Here is a 12001-nt window from a genome sequence, read left to right on the forward strand (position 1 = left end):
AATTTCTGAATCCTGAACTCCAGTATTTGTAGCAAAGAGCCTGTGAAAACTAAGGTGCGCACAGTAAGTAGGCTACAGCTGTTATGTTAATGGGTCAGATACATAACATCAATATTTCGAGCCAACAAAACGTGATTACAGATCTGAAGTGAATCTTTCAGTTTTAGTTATTTATAACTTTAAAATGGGCAGCGGTGGCTCAGGTGGTAGAGCAGGTCGTCCATTGATCACAGGCTTGGCGGTTTAATCCCCAACTCCTTCTGTCCACATGTCATTGTGTCCTTGGGCAACCCCAAATTGCTCCCGATCAGGGGTCAGGCCAGCACCTTGTGTGTGCCATCGGTGTGTGAGTGTGTGTGCGTGTGTGGATGGGTGAATGCGAGGCAAATTGTAAAGCGCTTTGGATAAAAGCGCTCTATAAATGCATAAATGCACACTTTATGTTGTTTTTTACTTTTCTTTGTCATCATCTGTATTTTAGGTGACTATTAATGTGTCAGTTTTTGCTTAATACATGTAGATATAATTTTCTTCATACAGCTGATTGGATGGCTAAAATGCACAAACAACAGGTATGGCAGGGAAACACAGGAAAGCTGTGATCTCACAACAACAGCTGGACATGTCCAAAAAACCCTTTGAAAAGTCATATTCCAGGTGACTGATGTTAACTTTTAGCTAATCTCTACGCACATGTGTGTGCTTCCTCGGCTACTTGAACTGCTGTTAAGACAGCTTGGATGAATTAGCCAGATTGTGGTCTGAAACTTCAGTCACGAGAAGCTCAGTCACAAGCTTCCCAAAATAGATGATTTATGGAACATAATCATTCAAATGAGCTAATATTCTCAGGATGATCACAGCTAAAGTCACATACAGCACCACCATCTGAGGGTTTTCTCCCTGTTTACACACAGCGATGTGTGAACTGGGTAAATATATCATGTCACGTGGGATTTCTCTTGATTCTTTCCTTGCATATGTTCTGCTAAGTCCACCATCTTACACTCACTTGTTGTACATGGAGAGAGTGAGTAAACCAAAGTCTTCTGTTTGGCACTGTGTGAAGTGCATGACACTTGTTTATGCTGAATGAGCCAACGAGCCAGTGGACACAGCCAGAACAGCCTTTTTCTCCCATGTTATATAACTCCAAATGATCATCTGACCAGCATGAGGAGAACACTATTAGCAGTTATTATGTAGTGATGAGACATTCCTGATCCCTGACAGTAACACATCACAAGTCAGGACAACTATATGTACAAGTTCATGCAAAACAACAGGTTGATATCTAGACACTGAATAGTAAATAAAAGGAAAAGGTGAAAAAACTAAAATTAAGTTAAAAAAAGTTATGTTCACATCTGCATCAAATTATTATTAGTTTCAGTCCATTGGGTTATATTTTCTGTGTACAAGGCAACATGTATGCTGTACTTAACCCCTAATGGTGGAAAATAACTAAATACATTTACTAAAGTACTGTACACAATTCTGAGGCACTTGTACATTGTTTCCTTCATTTTAGAGGCAAATATTACTCCACATCACTTTATAAAATAGGACGCACTGTTATAGATGGTACCCATCTGTATATGAAGTAGTTAAAATTAGCTCCACTTCAAACAGCTCAGTAATATGAACACTCAGTTTTAATTTTTCTGCTTAATGACTACTTTTACTTTCGATACTTTAGTACCCATTGTTGTTAATACTTCTGTACCTTTACTTAAAGGACCAGTATGTAAGATTTAGTGGGCATCTATTAGCAGAAACGGAATATAATATTAGTATGTTTTCATTCGTTTTTCGCGTGTTTCACGGCCACTGTAGGTTCTCCTACACGTTTGGAAGGGGAGGGTGGGATTAGGGTTGCAATCTGCCACCAACCATTAATAAAATAATGATAATAATAGGAATAAAGTAATAATAGTAATGAGACTAATAATAATATTTGTAGTAGCGGTTGCTGAGCTGGAACACGGAGGCAGCAAGTGGCTTGCAATCATAGATCCGGACTCTGCAGCTCCAGAGGCAGAAATACCCGCTGAAAGCGACAGAAGGAGAGAGGAGAGAGACGAGAAAGCACAAAACTACGGGAGAGAGAAGATGTCGAGTTAGTAACATGAATTAATGGGATAAGAATGCGTACAGGTGGAGAGGGAGAGGAGGAGAGAGGTGCGTCATGGGAAGTCTCTCGGCAGTCTAGGCCTATAGCAGCATAACTAAGCGATGGTTCAGGGCTCACCCAAGCCAGCCCTAACTATAAGCTTTATCAAAGAGGAAAGTCTTAAGCCTACTCTTAAATGTAGACGTGGTGTCTGCCTCCCGAAACCCAAACTGGGATCTGATTCCTCAGGAGAGGAGCTTGATAACTGAAGGCTCTGGCTCCCATTCTACTTTTGGAGACTCTAGGAAGCACAAGTAAACTTGCATCCTGGAAGAGCAGTCTTCTAGTCGGGTAATATGGTATTATGAGCTCTTTAAGATAAGATGGTGCCCGATGATTAAGAGCTTGTAGGTGAGGAGAAGGATTTTAAAATCTATTATGGAATATGATCTTTTTTCCTAGTTTTTGTCAGTACACATGCCGCAGCATTCTGGATCAAATGGAGAGTCTTAAGGGACTTTTTCAGGCAGCCTGATGATAAGGAATTGCAATAATCCAGCCTAGAAGTAACAAATGCATGAACTAGTTTTCCTGCATCATTTTGAGTCAGGATGTTCCTGATATTTGCAATGTTACGTAGGTGAAAAAACAGGCTGTCTTTGAAGTTTATTTGATGTGGGCACTAAGCACTAAGATCAAACAAGACAAGTACAGAGACAAGTCCTTTGTCTGATGCAATTAGAAGATCACCTGTAATTTTCACCTGTGCTGTCTCTGTGCTATGATGCACTCTAAATCCTGACTGAAAATCCTCTAATAAAATATTGTTATTTAGAAAGTAATACAACTGATTGGTGACTGCTTTCTCAAGGATCTTAGAAAGAAAGGGAAGGTTAGATATAGGTCTGTAGTGCACAGTTAAAACATTACCTATGAAAGATAAATTAGTTACAAATTAATAACTTGCCACTCTGAAATGTCTTGCTCCAGTCTTGGTTGTGAAGCTGGTTCAGGTTGTTGGAACTACGGCTGAACCGTAACGGCTGAACTGAAGCCATAGTTACCGGCTGAAGCGGCTTTGTTTTGGATCACACTACCTTGCTCGTCAGGACCCGCCCTACTCTGCTTCTGATTGGTATGAGCAGTATGAGCAAAAATATAGTTGTTTTTTTTTTTTAATTAAACCATGTAAACCTATTCTGGTACAAAAACAAAATAAAATAATGAACCTGAAAATAAGCATAATATGACCACTGTCATGCCTCTTGAGAAAAAAAAATGAGGTATTTTTATTTTGTCTCAGCAGTACAGCGACATTTAGCGACTGTTTATTTCCGTAACTATAGTAACGTAATGCCGGCGCACGTCTTAAATCAGGTGTGCAAGCTCTACCGGTCATCTGTTCTTAGGCGATCGCTTTTTCCTCTTCTCTTTTGCTAAAGCAACGTTTGTGACTATTTCTTATCATGTAATGTTAAGATAGTGCCTATCTTCATCCTTTGTAAGATTATAGAGACGGCTAAGTTAGCTTTATGTTTATTACTGCTGATTGTAGAAAAGGTTTCAATTGTAGTCTTCTGGACACTGTTTTCAGAATCAAGACGTTTCAGCTCCCATCCAGCTCCCATCCGGAAGAGCCGAAACATCTTGATTCTGAAAACAGTGTCCAGATGACTACGATTGAAACCTTTTCTACGATGGAACATTGCTGGACGAATGAGGGACTACACCGTCCTATTACTGCTGATTGTTTACTAGCTCGATTGCGTTTACCATATAGATCACCGCTGTGTAGATAATCTGTGCTTTTTTTTCTTTCACTTTGTATTGGATTCAATATTAATATATATCTTATTTGTATTGCATTGCAGTTTCACAATATTCCCAGTAAACTTTATGGAAATGAATCATCTGTATTCCTGGAGTTTCTTGGGAGTGTTTAAGCTGAATGGAGCACAGTCCATGACAACCACTTTAAGAGTCCACATTTAATCTTATTTCGTTATACTATTGCAGCGCTGGTGTTAATTTTAATTAGTTGTTTATGTATAACTCCTCTTCTGTTTACTTTTGATTTAATTCATTTAAGTGGTCGGGAGGCAGACACCGTCACTATGGGGTTTTGGGTGGGTAACTGCTCTGGGAGCACAGAGAAGCATGTAAGACTGCAACTCTTCATCCGGGTCTCAACTCTGGGTTGTCATGGTTTAGGTCCACTAATAAATTCGACCAGATTTCTAGATGAGAGCAGCTCCATCCAAAGTGGGATGAATGCCGTCTTCCCCAGAAAGTCCGCCAATTATCTACAAAGCCCAAATCACTGGTTTGACACCACCTCAATAGCCAGCAGCGGAATGAAGACATGCGGCTAAACATGTCATCATTGGTCAGATTTGGCAGGGGCCCAGAAAAAAATACGGAGCCTGACATTGTCTTTGCATATGTACACACAGACTCAACATTAATTTTAGTGACCTGCGATTGGCGTAACGGTGTCGTTACCGCCAACATGAATAACAATCTTACTATATTTACGCTTATCCTTAGCCAGCAGTTTTAAATAGGATTCAATGTCGCCCGCTCTGGCCCCAGAAATACATTTGACTATGGTCGCTGCTGGTGGTTTCTCAAAATGAAGCTGCGAATAATCAGAGTTGGTTTCTCATAGAGCTGCTTGAGGACGGCTAACAGGAGCTACCTCTGGTCAGCCCGCACCGGCTACTGGGGGCTGGCTAACTGCAGCAGCTAACGACTGAGTTTCCATGGTTCTGAGCCACGTTTCCAATTCACTAAGCCTCGCCTCCAACACTACAAATAAACTACATTTATTACATGTAAAATTATCATTAAAGGAGGCAGAGGAATAACTAAACATTTGACACACCGAGCAAGAGTGAGCAGGAGAGGGAGAGAGAGAAGCAACTGCTAGCTGCAAAGCTAAAGTACAGGTAGCTAGCAAAACTGAACAACATTAGTGTGTAAACAACTAACAATCGGTCGCTAAAAGAGGGAGAGAGCTATGAGTGCTTGAGTAGAATTAATGGAGGTTTAAATGTATAGTGGATAATTAGCCACTGTAATGAAGACTCTAACAAAAATAACTGGGATGAGCTACAGCAGCAGAAATACGTTATCAGTAACACACAAGCACCGGCAACCGGAAATGAGACAATACGCTTACCGCAGCACGTCAGCTGAAGTTCCTTTTAGTTGGAGAATGTAGAATTTTTAGATTGTAATGATGCTGCTGTTGCTTAAGTAGAGCTTTTGAGTGTTTGCTTGATTACACCTTCAAAGTAGAAGATACTTACTATTATATTACTTAGAAGATAATTACTATTTTCTTATTCACTAAGGAGTGTACCGTTACTCACTAAGGAGTGTACCGTTACCGTTACGCCTTGTCTGTAACAGGCGGATCCAACACCAACGATGACTCTGGCATTAACCAGCTATAACCTTAACCGAAATAGAACCATCTGTTTGGAGGAACTTGTTAGGGGCTGTGGGGAATATCTGCAGCCAGACTGTCAAAATCTGCTCTTCAGTTCCCCTGTGCCCCTGTCTCCAGCCCCTGCTCACTTCTCCCAGGCCATGTACTTTCCTGCAACTCCCCAGACCTGCCATCCTCTAGCTGTCCACCAGGTGTCCTTGGACTTTCCCTCCTTTCCTCATCACCTGTCTGCCCCACTCATCCAGGCCTGTTCCCATTTCTCATCAGCCATGCAGTCACCTGAGCTTCCCCACTCATCTCTCCACCTGCACCTCATTCCCTAATCACCCTTCGCTACATATACCAGTTCACTTCCTGTGTTCCTGGCCAGTTTGTTATGTTGCTGTGTGCTTCATGTCTTGGTTCCCTGTTTCTGCCTGCCTTACCTGCGTTTTGACCTTTTGCCTGTTTATTGGACTTTGAATTCCTGCCTGCTCTTTACTGGATTTGTTTGCTTGTGTTGCACTGCTGGTTTTGACTCTTGCCTGCCTCATCTTCCCATAAGCCTTTGTACCTCTTTTTGTTAATAAAAAGCACTGAACTGCATCAGCTCTGCCTCAGGTGTCTGCATTTGGGTCCTATCCCAGTTTTTCCTGTTACACCCTACATTCACCAGCTGTGACACAGACACTGTTTTGTTTCAAAAGTAAGTAATTTATCAGGTCGTAGTTTGTAAGCACACTGAAAAAGATTAGAAATTAAATTAAAGTCAGAACATTAAAGACCAGCGCTCTTGATGCTCTGTTCTTAATTGTTAAAACTATATTTAAGACTTATATATTTAAAAGAGGTACTTTAGTAATTTATTATCACACTTTCATAAAGTTAGGGGACTTAAGAGACAGATTAAAAAACAATAGGCAGCAGAGGTAACCTGACTTTAAGTCCCTGAGTCAGACTACAATAAGACTGGATCCTAAATTTCCCATAATGCAACTCAATAGAGGCACAGAAGACAGGCTGACAGAGTGGTACTAACCATGATGAGGAAATTGACCTTCAGGTATAAAATCATTGGAGAGGCCCTTTAAGATTTTTTGTGGATAAAGTCATAAATATGCAATTATATCTCAAATTCAAGGCCATGTCACCACTGAACTACTCAATCAGTGTGAGGACTAGAATTCACTCTACTCAACTGATTATGAATTTGAAAAAGTCTGTTTGTCAGTGACAATAAACAACAGTCATTGTAAAATGCATTGTAATGTGCCTCCAAACCAAGGCAATTTCTCTTATCTCCATAGGCTACAAAGTCTTCTCTTTAGGCTTTAACTTAACTTACCCACTTTAAGTTTTTCTCATAACACATGAAACATTCTGATAACCTCATTCACCCTGAGGTGACCAGCTCGTTCCAGCCAAACTTTTCCATTAATAGCTCAGACACACGCTTCCTTCCTAAATGATTCACTGATGTCCTGTGTTGTATAGTGACTGTAGCGCGTTACACTCTTGACACCGAAAAATGCTTTTGTAATCAACATGCACTGAAATTGAAACTTTTCCTTCCTTTATTGCACAATACCCTCCAGTCAGTCCAGTGACAAGCACCTAATGACTCTGTCACTCTTTAAACATGAATACTAACAAATTGTCTGAATTGTAATTATGCAAAATTATATGATAAGAGACAGAGAGAGAGAATAGCAGTTACTATGGAAATCATTACAAACAAATCCCACCATGTGGCTGGCTAGCCTGTGAGACATGAGTCTATGGAAAAAGATCAATGTGTTCAGTCCCTGAGGACAGTGCTGTGGAATAGCTTACATGTTGCTGCTGTTAGACTGCTATTAGCTGCATCGTTAACTTGCTCATGGGACGTTTTAGTCAGCCGATCTACATGACTTTGAGTTCAAGTAAAGAATTAACTGGCCAAACCGGCTTTGAATGATATATGTTCATTTGTCTAAAAATAAAGCTAATGTAGTTTCAGTCAGCCAGGTTCCCTGATTATTAGTTACATTGTATTGTGAAGCCACACCATGTCAATCTTCTAACAGAAAAAGAATGTCTCTGTCTGCCAGGCTGACAAATCCTTATAAATCACACACAGAGCAGAATATTAAAGCCATCGACAACTTGTGAAGAGCAGCCAGGTGCTTTTGGTGTATGAGCAGTTTATGGCAAAAACATTTAATGACTATATACAAACACATTTGTGTCATCAGATTTTAAATATCTAATTGTTAAATGGGTGAATACATTTTAACCATATTTATTTATTATTCTGTCCAAGTAATTATATCTATATTTATATTGTGGAACTGTCCTTCATATTTATCTATTATATATATAGTATCGTATATTTATTTATTTGTATTTATTTAAATATATATATATATATATATATTTAAATAAATAAATACTTTTTTTTATTTATTAAGTGTAATAATTTAAATGTATTTATTTATTTAAATATATATATATATATGTATATATGTATAAATAAATACATTTAAATTATTACACTTAAATGTTTCAGATCATTGTCACACTTAATTCAAGGTTCATTTATTTGTCATTCTACAACACAGGGCTGCACAATGAAATTAAAAGTTGTAGCCCCCTTCACACTACACACACAGAACATATATACAAATATTTACAGTTAGAAAAGAATAAAAATCTAAATCAAAACAATATATACAGTTACTTATATACATATACAGTGGTATGAAAAAGTGTTTGCCCCCTTCCTGATTTCTTGTATGTTTGTCACACTTAAATGTTTCAAATTCTCTATTTCTATTTTATTTCTATTTGATGTGTATTTTTTATCTATTAACCTTTTTCCTGTACGTGTTGAATCTTGAGCTGCTGTAACAAGCAAATTTTCCCAGTTGGGATCAATGAAATTCATCTTATCTTGTCTTATTTGACGGCACCCCCAGTTGTTGACTATGTTCACATGATAGCTGAAGTCTAGAGCTCTCTATAACAGTTGGTCCCATGTCTGTAGCCTCTTTTGTTGCTGGTTTATAAGCCTTCAAACATGTGCAAAGGTCAAGGTTCATTGATCAGTATCTCTATGCATGAGCCATGAAGAATCTTCATACTGACATATCTTACTCTCCAGGTTGTGACCTTTCCAACAATTTTAGTGGAACTTTTAAGTGGAATACTGATGATAATAGGGGCATTAGTAGGGCATTAGAACTACAGGCTTGGAGGAAGGCCTGAAGTGCTTGGGTTATGGCTAAAAAGCCCAACTTGTTCTCATTCACTGGTCATCAAATACCGAGGCATGCTACTGTTTACACAACCCTGGAGATTTTTTCTGTCTTTATGATTCTTGGTTTTGGGATTTGACATTTCACATTTTAAAATCTATTTACAGAATGGAATAGTAATAGTTTTGAAATGGAATATAAAACTTGAAATAAAATATTGACTGTACAAAGGAAATATGGACTGCGCTATGGACAAAGAAATTAAGTGTATGAAATGTATTAAGGTGACAAGTGCAAAAATGAAATGTGACAAATAAATAATTAAATTATGTAACAGTGGAGGTTGAATGCAATGCACAATATGAAGTCCAGTTTGATGGTATATAACCCCTTCTTAAGAAAGGTGATTTCATAATTAAATATCCTCAGCCACATATTCTTGGAAATGTACAATTAAATAAGCAACTTCACATCACAGGCTATAAAAGGCCTTTTTCTTAACAGAGATAGTGGCATTTGGATTCAGGTTACGGCCGACCCAGCAGAAATATTTTAAATTGAATGAAGCCCACTGACGGCAGACAGCCCAAAACAGGAGTCGAACACGCCAAGCCCTCCCACAACATGCGTATGCATGGCAGCGTCCATAGCAACCACCATAGCAATGATCTAAGACCTAAGAGAATCTTCGTAATAACTAACAAAACTAAGGATCATATACATTCACTGAATGAAGATTATGAAAATAAAATGCACATTTCTCACTAGAAATGTTATCAAAGCGCATTTTAATGCAGAAAACTTCTTAAAATACTGCATTTTCCACTGAGAATAAAAGGAATGTCCACCATTTTGGTTGTCACAAAAGAAACTTGACAGTCATATGACATGGACGCAGGCCAATGGAAAAGAATAGGACAAAAAACTTTATTTCTCAGAATCGAAGGAAAAATCCTTAAAACTGATAGCCGTAACATTAACCTATCATATTGTCAAATTATCAAGGACACTTTAGTGTTTTAGTTTTGAGAAATGTTGAGGATATCAGTGAAATCGTAGGAAAGGTTTCAGTCGTAGTCATCTGGACACTGTTTTCAGAATCAAGACGTTTCGGCTCCCATCCAGACGTCATTCTCAATTGTGAAAATGGTCTGAGAACTCAGAAATGTAAGCTACTCTGTGTTGCTTAGGCCCTGCCCTCAGGGAGGAGTCTTCCTGAGTGTCTGCTGTTTACCCTGCCTAGTTTTACCTGAAACTGACCTTCTTTTGTTTCCATGATGGCCCAGTAATCAGGCCTATTGTTCTCTGGTCCCATGGTGATAATACACTGTGGTAAACGGTTGGCAAGTTGAATCTCAGACCACCATTTCTGTTTAAAGAGGGGTTTTCTTTTTTCACAAAAATGGCTTCTTTGACTCCTCTCTTGGTCTAAACACTACATGCATGCTGTTTATCAAACAGCTTCTCATCTTTATGCCCATGAAGGGAAAATTATTAAACAGGCTCCCTTTTTTTTTTTTTTTTTTTTTACAGTAGATCATAGTATCTTAATATGTCGTCTAGAGATCATAGTAAAAAAAAAAAAAAAAAAAAAAAAGCCTGTTTAATAATTTTCCTTTCATAAGAGCAAAAATGAGAAGCTGTTTGATAAACAGCTTCTCATCTTTATACTAGATCATAGTATCTTAATATGTCGTCTAGAGACGTTGGAGTTGCAGACACTTCTCTCGAGTGATTCATCTCCGTCCTCTCAAACAGACAATTTATTCTTGGTAATTTCACATAATCTACTGTCCCTCTGAACTGTGGAGTACCTCAAGGCTTTGTTCTAGGTCTCCTTATATTCTGTATTAACATGATTCATGCTACATGATGAATAATACATTATCATAACTTTCATTGCTATGTATCTGTAAAATCAGAAACATGTATCTTGTTTTGTTTTTAATATGTAGATTCATATTTAATGTACAGACATGAGACGGATATCATGAGGGGGGTATATTGTCACCTATTCCTTGGCAAGAAAGCAAAGAAGCGTATTTCCCAAAATATTTAACTATTCATTTAAATTGACATATTTCTTCAATACAAAAAACATTAGCTGCTTCTAACAACTGCTACCAAAAGTTTCTGTGTTGACTGAAAATTATGGCGATAGAACATGAAGACAATGTCAAACTAAATAATGACTTGAAAACAAAACGGTTCTTCACTCTCATTATCAGGTTAGGATTTTCCAAGATTAGCCCCAAGGTCCTCTAGGGCTAACGAAAAGATGAACAAAATGTAGCATAGTCATTTAAATAATAACTATGGTTGGTCTGCCTCCTCTACCTAACATCTTTTCCTATTTTTCGTTGTTTGCTACAATTCATAGGTAATTATAACTATACTTATGATTATGTAAAGTTACATAAAGATTTACTGTCCCTGCTTTTACAGTGATTGTGATGCTGTGATGGTGTCTGGAAACTGATCATTTTGTTGTTCTGACATATAAAAAGAAAAACCTCAGAAAATGTGATTAAAATTTAATTTTATCTAATGATCCTAATAAAAAAATAAATAAGCAACTAAAATAAATACCTGGTATTCAATAAAGGGCAAACCACTTGAAGGCTATTGCATCAGTGTAGCTCTACCACATGTGTGTCTTACCTGCCAGGTCTTCTTTGGAAGAAGCGATGCGAGGGGAACTGTTGCCAGGTTCAATCTTCAGTGACAGCCTGCAACACAAATGGTTTCCATCAGATGCGCCATCATAGAGCAGCAGTGGCTGCTCTCTGATTAGCTGATAGTTACTACTGTCCAGAAAGAAATACATCACACACTCACTGCTGTGATATCAATTCCAGCAGTTTAATTACAGAGTTAATCAGTCAGAAAATAATGCAGAAAGACAGTTTATGTGAAGATTTCACAAAGCCAATTACAGATCTTTTTACTGCGGCTTCAATGTATTTACCCAAGATAATCAGCACCAACCTACAGTATGTCTAACTGTCTCTTGGATCTATACACACAGCTATGAAGTGAGTTTGTGTTAAGATTGTAATCGAAAGACAGGATTCACTGTTTGTTTCAAGCCAGTAAATACAGTACAGCTGTCAGTTTAAGCTGTAATTAACTTTGACTGGATTTGCATAACAATTGCTGGAAGCTTCTAACCGCCTGTTTACACAGGAGGTGTTTCAGCTGCATTTTTCAGTTGTCCAT

The 12001-nt window shown here is 38.2% G+C and overlaps 1 protein-coding gene across 4 annotated transcripts in view; it reads right to left on the minus strand.

Moving 5' to 3' along the window:
- Window positions 1-12001, minus strand: part of LOC122865451 (ras-specific guanine nucleotide-releasing factor RalGPS1-like) — a 156410-nt gene that overhangs the window by 19030 nt on the left and 125379 nt on the right. For all 4 annotated transcript variants that reach the window (XM_044173885.1, XM_044173881.1, XM_044173884.1 and 1 more), the window contains one exon: window positions 11444-11511. In XM_044173885.1, coding sequence (XP_044029820.1) covers window positions 11444-11511 — 68 coding nt within the window. The remainder of the gene's footprint in view (window positions 1-11443; window positions 11512-12001) is intronic.

Source organism: Siniperca chuatsi, linkage group LG18 (genome assembly GCF_020085105.1).
Source record: "Siniperca chuatsi isolate FFG_IHB_CAS linkage group LG18, ASM2008510v1, whole genome shotgun sequence".
Taxonomy (NCBI): Eukaryota; Metazoa; Chordata; class Actinopteri; order Centrarchiformes; family Sinipercidae; genus Siniperca; species Siniperca chuatsi.